We start from the raw sequence: 13,128 nt of genomic DNA, 5'->3' as shown, positions 1-13,128 counted from the left end.
CACTTCACCCAAAATTCTAGCACTCTTCAAAAACACATTAACATTTAAGTATTTTCAAGGATATCAATGGTTATCATTGGTGTGGATTGTTTGGAGTCCGCTTGCATAAGGAACTTATTAGAGGGGAAATTCCGGTCTGTTTATCCCAAGTGTATATGTCAGCGAATATTATAATAATCGCCTTGGACGAAAGACTGGCGTTCGTCCTGCCAAGATTTCTTGACAGGGAGCATGCCAGGTCAAACCGACCCCAGGAACAACAGTTCCAGGAAATGTGGACCCGACCCCAACAGTTTTTGGAAGTTATATAAAAGATTACAAAACACTCTGTCCGGTAGCGTGCATGTACACGTGCAAGGGGGACGGACGAAAATAATACTGATGTAGTATTAGGATATAAAAAGCCAATTGTCTCTGAAGACGAACGAGACTTCTGTTGACGAGGTTCAATAAACGAACTCTCCCTCCCACGCCAAGACTCCTTTGTACCTTGTTTTTCAAGTATTACCGTATTTTCTGCACTAGAAGGCGCACCGGGTTATAGGGCGCACCCCAAAAAATTAGTTTTTGGTCCTATTTTTGAAATACATAAGACGCACCGGATTATAAGGCGCTACAATGGGAACGTGGACAAAAGAGTCAGATAGTTCAGTCCAACTTATTACCCCCTTAACATTCCGAAAGCTTGCAAAGACGCAAATATGTGTCGGGAACACGTGCGGATGCGGTGTCTGTACGATGTCACTCAAATGCATCAACCCATCATTTGGAAGGTTAAAGTCTTGGGATTCAAGAAATGCCAACCATTCCTTAGTTTCTATTTTCTTTTTCGCTCGCAACTTTACTGTATATATGACAATAAACACTTGGAATTGAGTTGAATTTAAAAATAGACACTCCATTCCATCCATTATCTGCACCGCTTATCACAGAAACATCGAGTTCAGTCTGAAACAAGATACAGGGATAATATATATAGCCGGAGTAGCTCACCGAAGTCGTTGTGTTCATAATAATGTGCAGCCGTGGTCCTCTTATATCCGTGAGTTTAGTAAATCCAGGAGAATAAAATATTTACAAATACAAAATAGTAAAAAAAATGCTTTCTGTATGCCGTCAGCCACGTGCTATACGCATTCATCTTTTTCGGCCAATTGCAGGCTTTGTTTCGCCGTTCAAGCCAATGCCAGCCTGTAAATGATCAAAAGGATCCTCCCCTTGACCTCCGAATCACTTTAGCCAATAGTGATCGATTCAACTGATGATTGACACGTCTTTTTCGGCCAATTGCAGGCTTTGTTTTGCCGTTTAAGCCAATGCCAGCCTGTATATGATAAAAAGGATCCGCCCCTTGACCTCCGAATAACTTTAGCCAATAGTGATCCATTCAAATGATGATTGACACATTGGTTAGCCAATGAAACGACGGTATACAAATCCCAGCATACACCGCGGATGACTTCGCCTTCGGGGGAAAATCGAGTCGGCGGCTGCTTGGATTAGTTTCAAGACTTTGCGACTTAATATTGATACATATATAAGGCGCACTGTATTATAAGGCGCACGGTCAGCTTTTGAAAAAAATAAAGGCTTTTAGGTGCGCCTTAGAGTGCGGAAAATACGGTATGTGTTATATATTGTGGGGCAAATTGCACGGGCTGTTTCCACAATATCATGAATCCGGTTTTAAAGAAACTTCTGATATCAAAGTTGAGTCCCCACATGGATCATATTTTAATTTCAAACTCTGCAGAAAAAAAGAAGCGGCACAAATGATCTCCTCGGTAGGGACTGCATACATTTTCCATGAGCACATTCATTCAGAAGAACATCAGTAAGGGCTGAAATGTCAGAACACTGAAAAATGCTTGGAAAAAAAAAAAAACTAGAACATGTTTTAGACTGTGTTCTTACTTGGCTGCATTTTAGTGTGCACAAGGAGGGGGGGGTCTCAATCTGAGGGTTTTTCCCCCCTCTGGGGCGAAATAAAATACGTCAAAGTCGAATATAAATAGAAAAAAAAGGAGTGAGGATGCCACGAGTGTGTTGATGAAACAAGAATTTGCGCACTCGAAACAAACTGCAAAAACACAAAGGGCAAAACAGGAGAAAGAAAATAACATTCCAAAAATATATATATATATTTTATGCTCATATTTATATATACGTGTATATATATATATATATATATTTACGAGGTAAATATCCACAAGAATGAAAACATTTCAAAATAGCTGTTTCCTTTCTCTCAGTCGGTGCCCTTTTTCGTATGGGGGGGGAAAAAGTGCCCTCTTTGTTTACAAATGTAAAAATAATGGAGAGGAAAAGCTTTTAATCCATTCTCCTCGAGAGAGTCCAAAATGCCACTCCGAAAAAAAAAAGCTTCACAAAAAAAAATGAACAAACCGTTTTTAAAAAGGTGTCCGTGCAACTCCGAAATCTCCCGCCGCTCGCCCAGACAAAAAACAGAGGGCGACTTCCCCTTGTGGTCATGCCAGGTACTGCTGCATTGCGGTCTTGGCCCTGAGGAGGTATCAGAGTTCCTGTGTCGGTTACCAGGAATTCCAGTGCGCAAAATCCGAAGTATGAGCCTCTAATACAAATCAACTAATTAATGACCGTTTCTTGCATTTTAGAGGAATCAGCGGGGAAATGTCTAGTACAGAAAAATAACACATTGTGTCGCAATGAAGAGACAGTAATCTATCTTTAATTGACGTAAAACAAAATGTCAGAAAAGGCAGTGGAAATTTTAACGCAGCTGAGGAACTGAAAGGTGAGGGCAACCCAGTGTTAGAGCCAGATTGACAAACAAATGTTATGATAAGAGCTAATATACAACTGTCCACATGAACACGCTTCTTTGAACAAGTTAACTGCACTTTTTACGCCATTTTAATTTATTTGTGTGATACAGCTGCAAATAGTATTTGAACACCTGTGTATAATCTCGAGTTCTGACCCTGAAAGATCTGTTAGTCCGCCCATTAAAAGTCCACCTGCACTCCATGTATTATCCTGAATCAGAAGTACCTGTAACTGCATAAAGGCACCAGTCCACCCCATACAATCAGTAAGACTTGAACTTGTAACATGGCGAAGACCAAAGAGCTGTCCAAAGACACCAGAGACGGAATTGTGCGACTCCAAAAAGCTGGAAAGGGCTACAGAGCAATTGCCAAGCAGCTTGGTGACAAAAGGACCACTGTTGGAGCAATCATTAGAAAATGGAAGAAGCTAAACATGAAGGTCAATCTCAATCGGAGTGGAGCCCCATGCAAGATATCACCTGGTGGGGTCTCAATGATTCTAAGAAAGGTGAGGAATCAGCCCAGAACTACACGGCAGGAGTTGGTCAATGACCTGAAAAGAGCTGGGACCACCGTTTCCAAGGTTACTCTAGGTAATAAGACGTCATGATTTGAAATCATGCATGGCACGAAAGGTTCCCCTGCTTAAACCAGCAAATGTCAAGGCCCGTCTTAAGTTTGCATACAACCATTTGGATGATACAGAGGAGTCATGGGAGAAAGCTTTGTGGTCAGATGAGACCAAAATAGAACTTTTGGGGCATAATTCCACTCAGCGTGTTTGTAAGAAGAATGAAGAGTACAATCTGAACCACCCTACTGTAAAGCATGTGGGTGGTAGCATCATGCTTTGGGGGTGTTTTTCTGCTCATGGGACAAGACGAGTGCACTGCATTAAAGAGGGGATGACTGGGGCCATGTTTTGTGAGATTTTGGGCAACAACCTCCTTCCCTCAGTCAGAGCATTGAAGATGGGTCGTGGCTGGGTCTTCCCACACGTCAACGACCCGAAACTCACAGCCAGGAAAACCGAGGAGTGGCTCCGTAAGAAGCATATGAAGGTTCTAGCATGGCCCAGCCAGTCTCCAGACCCGAACCCAATCGAAAATCTTTGGAGGGAGCTCGAACTCCATTTTTCTCAGCGTCAGCCCAGAAACCTGACTAATCTAAAGAAGATCTGTGTGGAGGAGTGGGCCAAAATGCCTCCTACAGTGTGTGCAAACCTGGTAATAGCAAACAAAGGCTACTGTACCAAATATTAACATTCATTTTTCTCAGATGTTTCAAATACTTATTTGCAGCTGCATCACACTAAATGTTAAAAAAATCATGCATTGTGATTTCTGGATTTTTCTTTTTAGTTTATCTCTCTCATAGTGGACTTGCATCTACGATGAAAATCTCAGACCCCTTCCATGATTTCTAAGTGGGAGAAATAGTCAAATAGCAGGGTGTTCAAATACTCATTTTCTTCACTGTGTATATAAATGGCCAAGGTATCACACTTTAAAGTTAGAGCTTCTCACCTATCGCTGAGGTTGGTGTCGCAGGCTTGCGTGAGTTTGTGCAACATGTCCACGAAGCCCAACTCCCTCAGTTTGTCCTGGCGCTCCTGAGAACCTGATAACACACAGGAAATCCTATTTTCCCCACAGTCCTCTATAAATACACGCTTTACAAATCCTGAAACATGGTTTCCGTGATTTTTTTTTTAAATTTCATTTCTTTTTGCATCCTGTCTTTATACCTCTTATCATTTTTAGTGGGGAGGAAGTTGCAAAATGGTGGAGGACTATAAATGTTGTTTTTCGGAACAAAAGAATGTCACCGGGGGGGGGTTTTGATTCCACTGGCGGGTTTGATTGGAAGACTGTGTGAACCGCTCTTATTGAATCCATTCACTCATCTGATTCTAGATACAATAATCAATAAAGAACATTCTCCATAGTCAAATATTCAAACTTTGTATCCTATTACACATATTCAATAAAGTAACTCAAAGTGCACACGCATCCATGACTACTTTCTCAACTCTCAACACATGGACAAAAGAACACACTCTGTATCCAAGTACAAATGACGATATTTGTTGTTTAAATACACACATAGGAATGAGGTACATTTGAAAAACCGGGTCAGTAGCCAGGACAGGAGAGCAATAACGTGGTCGGGGTCGTAAGCCAGAAAAGGAGAGTAGACGTGGTCAGGATCAAAAACGGGTCGAAACCAGGGAACACACTGCAGCACAAGCAGGAGTGAGTCAGGGTCGAAAAGCCTGCCTAGAGTAAACTGACGTTCGAAAACGGACTGACCACAGGTGACAGATAGACGTAGGTTTAAACAGGGTTGGGTAGGGTTACTTTAACTGGATTACTTTCAATGACTTTTGGATGACTCCAATACCAAATATGCTAATAAAAGACAAAAGAAACTCAATATGAATCAAATGATGACTCACAACACGCGGTAAGCTTTCTCTCCTGGCTTTGATCTCTTTGATCTCCGGCAAAACGAACGTAAAATGCGACAGAATCATAATGAAAATAAATCCAAACAGCTTGCCATCATCATTTTTGCCCTTCCATGTATTCCGTTACTCCCTGCACAAAATTGAGTCATTTTATTCATATTTCGTTTCTTTTGTCTTGTATTAGCATATTTGGTATTGGAGTAATCCAAAAGTCATCGAAAGTAATCCAGTTAAAGTAACCCTACCCAACCCTGGCCACAATGAAGTATAACCTTGGGAGTCGGTGTGAGTGTCCTTCCATCAGGTGGATTACTGCATTTTCTTCATCAAGTTGCAGCAATTGCTTTAATTTTGAATATATTTTCCAGCTTTCCAGCTTTGACTAACAATTGGTTTTGTCAATTGTACCCTGCCCCATTTTTCAAAACTGGAAACACAATAAGAAGACGAATCGCAAAAAAAAAAAACCATTATTGCGAAGTATTAAGGATTGATCATCAGAATATATAACAGAACAACACTTTAAATCTAAGTTTATTATAAATCTACTTATAACATTCATTGCATGTTTTCCATCTGCCATCAGTATGTACCTGTATTTACTGAACTTAATTCATGCAATGTTTGCGTTGTGTTGTCTGCTAAAAGCCACGTGAACTCCTCTTTCCACAATGCTTTTAATGTACGTTTACGTTTTTTAGCGTCATCTATTTTGTGAGCTTCTTTTGAATCTTTCTTCTGGGGCTGAGGTTTTGGCTTGATACCTAACCCCGCTGCTATCAATAAACAGCAGCTTGCACACCCCGACGGAGCTTTTATCGTCGCCGGCGACTTTAATCAGGCATGCTTAAGGAGTGTACTTCCCTAATTCATTCAACACGTGGACTAAGAAACCAGAGGAAAAAACACTGGATGGTGTGTACAGTAATATCAAACATCTAGTTGGATCCGGCCATCTCTGTCTGTCCCTCACCCCCTCCGGAGGAAAACAAAGGCTGCAACAAGGACAGTACAAACATCTTCTTTGTTCCTTTATCTTCTTTGTTTTCTTTATCCTCACTGTAAAATGTGGACCTGGAGTGCCACGTCCAATTTCGTTGTCACAATATATTCAACCCATGTTGGAAAAAATGACAATAAAGGTATATTCTATTCTATTCTCCATTTTACTTGCGTACTCTGTGCGTCTACTTTGGAAAATGATATGCAAATGCACAACTTTATAACGCTCGGGAAAGTCCGGAAGCACAAAGTTAGTTGATGCAGGCTTCTGATGTATGCCGGCTGCCGAGTATTCAAATTGCTAAACGAACCGAAATTCCGAAATTTCAAAACCGAACGGAAATTTCGAAATCGGAATAAAGCAAACGTTTGATTTGCAAATAAATAGATACAAAATAAAAACGATTTTTTTTTTCCCTTGAAGAAGTCAACTTTTGACTCTTATTGCGTACAGTTTGTTTTTTGACATTTATCAACTGTTTATATCATTGCCACTCTTGGCCAATCAGGTTGCGGTTTGATTTTCCACATTTTTTAGGGCGGATTTGTTTTTGACGTAATAAAAAGCAAAGCACTTTAGAACAGGTTGGGGTTAGGGTTCTCTGTTCTCCATGAAGGTTCAAAATCCTTGAATGTCTGCTCTCCTTATTTTGACAGTCTACTAAACTTTAAACTTATCAAAAATGATTAAAGCGAATTTTAGAGGGCCAGTTGTTCTCCGCGGTTGCAATTCTTGTTGAAGCCAATCTTTTTATTGCCACTTCCAAGTTTTCCTAGTTTTTAGTTTTGTTTGCGCTTCTTAAAAAAATCCTGCACGACTCTTTTTGGCAGAAAAGTGATTTCACATATTTTCTACAAAGTTGAACATTTCAAGCACGTTCGTTATATCATATATATTGTTAATTAACATTTTGTTGTGAGATCCTGAATTGTTCGACATGAATGAGGTTTTTTATAAGAAAAGTTCAAAAATGAAGTCCCTTGGACGTTCACTGTAGAAGGAAAAAAATACATGCAAATAGAATAAAGTAGAATAATACATTTTCTTATTTTCTGTATTAAATTATTGTTGGTAATATACTGATTCAAGGGATAACCACAAACCTGTCTTTTTTCATTTTCTCCTTTTATACTTCCTTTTTTTCTTAACTTCTTTATACAACAATAATCATCCGTCATATAATGCATCAAAGCAAGTGAGCCGTTGGAGAGTCGGCTCTCTTGAATGAGTTGAGCCGAAAAAGCCGGTTCTCTGAAAAGAGACGGACTTCCTTTCACTACACAACTACCACGTGAAATCCGATGTTTTTTTAAGACCTCATGTATTTCAAATTTACTCAATCAACCCCGCCTGTTGTTTTCAGATCAGAATGACTTACGGCATTTTAATTAAAGATATGCTCGCTTCGTTTGCAACAAAAAAAACGATACCGAGATAGAGGCTACCGCGGCGAACTCGTTTGACTCGATTGATTTGCCGTTTTGTCATAGTCGGTGTATACCGGATGGTACCCATCATTGACAAATTTGCGTTTTTCCGTACAGATTTCCTTGTACGTCATACACGTCTTAAAATGCATAATGAACCTACCATATTTTCCGCACCATAAGGCGCACCGGGTTATAGGGCGCACCCCGAAAAAATAGTTTTTGCTCCTATATTTGACATAGATAAGACGCACCGGATCATAAGGCGCTACAATGGGAACGTGGACAAAACAGACAGATAGTTCAGTCCAACTGATTACCCCCTTAACATTCCCAAAGCTTGCAAAGAAGCAAATACGTGTCTCAGACATGTACGGAAACAGTATCTGCTGTCACTCAAATGCATCGTTCCATCATTCAGAAGGTTAAAGTCTTGGGATTCAAGAAATGCCAACCATTCCTTAGTTTCTATTTTCATTTTCGCTCGCAACTTTATTGTGCATATGACAATAAACACTTGGAATTGAGTTTCATTTTAAAAATAGACACTCCATTCCATCCATTATCTGCACCGCTTATCACGGAAACATCGAGTTCAGTCTGAAACAAGATACAGGAAAAATATATAGCCGGAGTAGCTCACCGAAGTCGTTGCGTTCAATAATAATGTCCAACCATGGTCCTCTTATATCCGTGAGTATAGTAAATCCAGGAGAATAAAATATTTACGAATACAGAATAGTAAAAAATGCTTTCTCTATGCCGTCAACCCAACGTGTGATTCACATTCTTTTTCGGCCAATTGCAGGCTTTGTTTTGCCGCTTTAGCCTATGCCAGCCTGTAAATGATAGAAAGGATCTGCCCCCTTTACCTCCGAATAACTTTAGCCAATAGTGATCGATTCAACTGATGATTGACACATTGGTTAGCCAATGAAACGTCGGTAAATAAATCCCAGCATACACCGCGGACTACTTGGCGTTCGGGGGAAAATCTAGTCGGTGGTTGCTGCATTAGTTGCAAGACTTTGCGACTTAATATTGATCCATAAGTAAGGCGCACTGTATTATAAGGCGCATGGTCAGCTTTTGAAAAAAATAAAGGCTTTCAGGTGCGCCTTATAGTGCGGAAAACACGGTACTTTGTACGGCAAAAACGTACAGCTTGACAGGTATGCATTATTGTAGTGGTGTGCGTTTCCTACCGTCTTCCTCATTCCAGATGAGGTTAGAAATGCAGAAGGTGGCAGCAAGCTGCAGTTTCACATTGGAGTGACCCTTAAAGAAGAAAACAAACATTTGTTACTCCTAACTGTCGCAATCCAAGCTTCAAAATTATTCAATATAGACTGATGGCAGAATCCCAATCACGTGACCTCCTGAAGTCGACCTACCATGTAGTATTTGATTTTCTGAAGCATGTCATCGTTGGTCATGATGAGCTCCTTGGCCGTGTTGCCGTCCGCGATGTTAGCGAGAATGCACAGCGTCTGATCAATGTAAAAAACAGAGTTATCCACAAGGGGGCGCTGCAAGGTGTATTTAAGCATCCGTCACCTGCTCTTTGACCTCCACGTTGTGCTCGGCTTCCAGGATGAGCGTGACCGCCTGCATGATCTGCTTGCCGTGAGAGCTCATGATCTGATCGATGTGCTGTCGGAAAAGAAACACGCTTATGTTCAGACATGCTAATTGGTATAATGGCGGCGCCCTCTGTTGGCTGCAGCTGCATCAACTCGCTACAACGGGTCAGGTGTATCGACATTTCGTTCTGTGTACATTGTTACAAAGAATGACAATACAAAGGAAATTATTATTATTAATTATTATGCTAGCTTTTTTTTTTTACAATTATCTCCAAGTAAAAATGTTTTTAACTCATTTTTAAAAGCCTGCAGAAAATTTAGTTCTATAGCTTTATAGGCATTGGACATATCAGGAGAAAGCTGGAACCCTCAACTTTCGTAAGAAAAAAGGATGTTTCTTGGGCTTACCGTTGTTTAGTAAACAAAAGTTGATCATTCCAAGAAAACTTCTGAGAAACAACCCATTTTATCGATCAGCTCCTCTTTTTATCAGGAACAGGGACGCTTGCTTTAGAGCAGGAATTCCATTTCTTTTGCATTTGTGATACCTCCAATATCTAAACAATGCTTTCCCTAAACAACACAAGGGTACTTTTTTACAATTATCTTCAACTTATTTGATGCCAGATGTTCATTACCTGCAAATGTTTTTAATTCATTTTTAAAGGCCTGCAGAAAATTTAGTTCTATAGCTTCATAGGCATTGGACATATCAGGAGAAAGCTCCAACCCTCATCTTTCGTTAGAAAAAAGGATGTTTCTTGCGCTTACCATTATTAGGTAAACAAAAGTTGAACATTGTTTCCAAGAAAACTTCTGAGAAACAACCCATTTTATCGATCAGCTCCTCTTTTTATCAGGAACAGGGACGCTTGCTTTAGAGCAGGAATTCCACTTCTTTTGCATTTGTGATACCTCCAATATCTAAACAATGCTTTCCCTAAACAACACAAGGGTACTTTTTTACAATTATCTTCAACTTATTTGATGCCAGATGTTCATTACCTGCAAATGTTTTTAATTCATTTTTAAAGGCCTGCAGAAAATTTAGTTCTATAGCTTCATAGGCATAGGACATATCAGGAGAAAGCTCCAAACCTCATCTTTCGTTAGAAAAAAGGATGTTTCTTGCGCTTACCATTGTTTGGTAAACTAAAGTTTAACATTGTTTCCAAGAAAACTTCTGAGAAATAACCCTTTTTATCGATCAGCTCCTCTTTTTATATGGACCAGGGACGCTTGACGCTTGCTTTAGAGCAGGAATTCCACTTCTTTTGCATTTGTGATACCTCCAATATCTAAACAATGCTTTCCCTAAACAACACAATGGTACTTTTTTACAATTTTCTTCAACTTATTCATTGCCAGATGTTCAGTCCCTGCCAATAATTTTTACTCAATTTTGAAGGCCTGCAGAAAATTTATTTCTATAGCTTTAAAGGCATTGGACATATCAGAAGAAAGCTTGAACCCTCAACTTTCGTAAGAAAAAAGGATGTTTCTTGGGCTTACCGTTGTTTAGTGAACAAAAGTTGATAATTCCAATAAAACTTCTGAGAAACAACCCATTTTATCGATCAGCTCCTCTTTTTATATGGACCAGGGACGCTTGGCGCTTGCTTTAGAGCAGAAATTCCACTTCTTTTGCATTTGTGATACCTCCAATATCTAAACAATGCTTTCCCTAAACAACACAAGGGTACTTTTTTTACAATTATTTTCAACTATTTTGATGCCAAATGTTCAGTCCCTGCCAATGTTTTTAACTCAATTTTAAAGGCCAGCAGAAAATTTAGTTCTATAGCTTTATAGGCATTGGACGTATCTGGAGAAAGCTGTAACCCACATCTTTCGTTAGAAAAAAGGATGTTTCTTGCGCTTACCATTGTTTAGTAAACAAAAGTTGAACATTCCAAGAAACAACCCTTTTATCGATCAGCTCCTCTTTTTATATGCACCAGGGACGCTTGACGCTTGCTTTAGAGCAGAAATTCCACTTCTTTTGCATTTGTGAGACCTCCAATATCTAAACAATGCTTTCCCTAAACAACACAAGGGTACTTTGCTTGCAAGAACACTGAACTGATGCATGAACTATGCATGAACTAAGCACACAGCCTTTAGTTCAGCACGTGGGCCACACGTTGAGACCATACAGAGCACGAGACCAAGTCTCTCCGCAACAACAAGTAAGAGGACGGTTTCAGATTCAACAACATGCTTGCTGGTTCCTGGGAATGTGTGTTTTTTCTGTACAAGGGAATCTCCCGAAATCGACTAGCATTATAGCGGGAAACTTTTGTTTTGTGCTAGTAACTTTCAGCGGTCGAAAACTCCTATAATCTCCGGCGCCTCCCCCCCCTCCTTTTTTATCATTGATTCTCTTTGTTAATAAATTGTGTATTCTATTTCAAACAGCCTGGTTCATTGATTCCGTTTTCTTGGGATTAATAATTCATATCAGAACTCAGAGAACTCTAGTAATAACAATTTATTTTTTATCAGTGTAGGAAATTCGATCATCCTTCAAAGAAAAAAATATTTATGGTGGAGCACAAGCAACACCAAGAGGCAAATTCATTTACTGATTGCAGTAAAGGATAATTTATTTAAAACCTAATGATTTTCAAAAGAAAAATCCCTACACGAACAATTAAAAGAGATAAAAAAGACAAAGAATAGTGGGAAAAAATGGGTAAAAACGTGAAGAAAAACATTAAAAAATAGTTACACGTGTTGCATTTGCATGCTCTCACCGGGCGTGTCGACAGGAGATTCCGAAGCAGACCTAGCGTCTTCATCAGCACGTTGCCGTCAGGATCAGAGAGTAAGCGAAAAAGCTGCTCGGTGCCCAAACATTGGACAATCTCCACCTTCACCTTCTGATCGGCCTGGAACGCCATGTTCTGTGTAAAAACACGCACCCGGTTAGCAAAGTACACGTTTTTCATGGCCAAATTTTAAGCTCTTCCATAGCCAATTTTACAATTTCTCCAGTGCCCTCAAAGAAGAAATTTCGCGTGTGCATTTAAGTCATATGATTATTTTGATCTTGGGTAAATCACAAATATATTCTTATCAGAACAATAGGTGTGTAAACATTTTTGACCCAAATATTGCCCCATATAGGGTTCAGGTGAACCAGCGGTAAAGGTAGCTGATATTTTCAGGTGCAGGAAGTTCTTCCCATTAGATGTCACCACACTGCCTTGTTTTTTTGGCCCATAATAAATCTCCATGACTGCACAAATACACATTTTCTAGTGCCCTGTTTAGGTGTAGCATGCACCCGTCTTGGGCAAAACCTATAGGGGGCGATGACGCTTTTTATTGTTTAATATCTCGTGCATCCATTCAATATGGTTGCTGTAAAGTGTAAAGAAGAGGCGAGCGGTTTCTTTAGAAACGAAAGTGGAATAAGAAAGCTTGATGCGGTTGAGAAAATGGTTGGATCACTTTTTTTCGGCCACTTTTAAACACGGAGGAGGACCTCTTGAAGCCCATCTTCCAAAAGTAAGTTAAACTCAACTTTATCTTTATAGAGCATATAATTATATGAAACATTTAATTTTCAGTACAAAACAATACATGTTACTCTTACAAGCCTTAAACAAACTTATACAAACCTTAAACATACAAAATATAGGACTGAAGCAACTTACGAACCAATTCAACTTACGATCATCCGGAATATCGTTCGTGAATAGGGCAGCGTTTGTTTACCAATGACATATTATATTATGCAAAACATTTTCTATTTTCCCCTATTTTAAATGTTTTAGAATTATTATATCCTTTAACGCATCATTCCTAGTTAAATATACGGTTTTGT

The 13,128-nt window shown here is 39.5% G+C and overlaps 1 protein-coding gene across 2 annotated transcripts in view; it reads right to left on the bottom strand.

Annotated features, from left to right (window-relative positions):
- Window positions 1-1,710: 1,710 nt before the first annotated feature.
- Window positions 1,711-13,128, bottom strand: part of armc8 (armadillo repeat containing 8) — a 38,542-nt gene continuing 27,124 nt past the window's right edge. For both annotated transcript variants that reach the window (XM_088352648.1, XM_088352647.1), the window contains exons 17-22: window positions 12,053-12,202; window positions 9,268-9,363; window positions 9,105-9,200; window positions 8,916-8,988; window positions 4,337-4,430; window positions 1,711-2,523 (exon numbers count right to left, since the gene is read on the bottom strand). In XM_088352648.1, the coding sequence (XP_088208774.1) occupies window positions 2,490-2,523; window positions 4,337-4,430; window positions 8,916-8,988; window positions 9,105-9,200; window positions 9,268-9,363; window positions 12,053-12,202 (543 nt within the window). In that variant the 3' untranslated portion in view covers window positions 1,711-2,489. The remainder of the gene's footprint in view (window positions 2,524-4,336; window positions 4,431-8,915; window positions 8,989-9,104; window positions 9,201-9,267; window positions 9,364-12,052; window positions 12,203-13,128) is intronic.

The sequence above is a fragment of the Urocampus carinirostris genome, chromosome 14 (genome assembly GCF_059441175.1).
Source record: "Urocampus carinirostris isolate Australia breed hairy pipefish chromosome 14, RoL_Ucar_1.0, whole genome shotgun sequence".
NCBI lineage: Eukaryota > Metazoa > Chordata > Actinopteri > Syngnathiformes > Syngnathidae > Urocampus > Urocampus carinirostris.
This window is presented reverse-complemented; position numbering and strand designations above follow the sequence as displayed.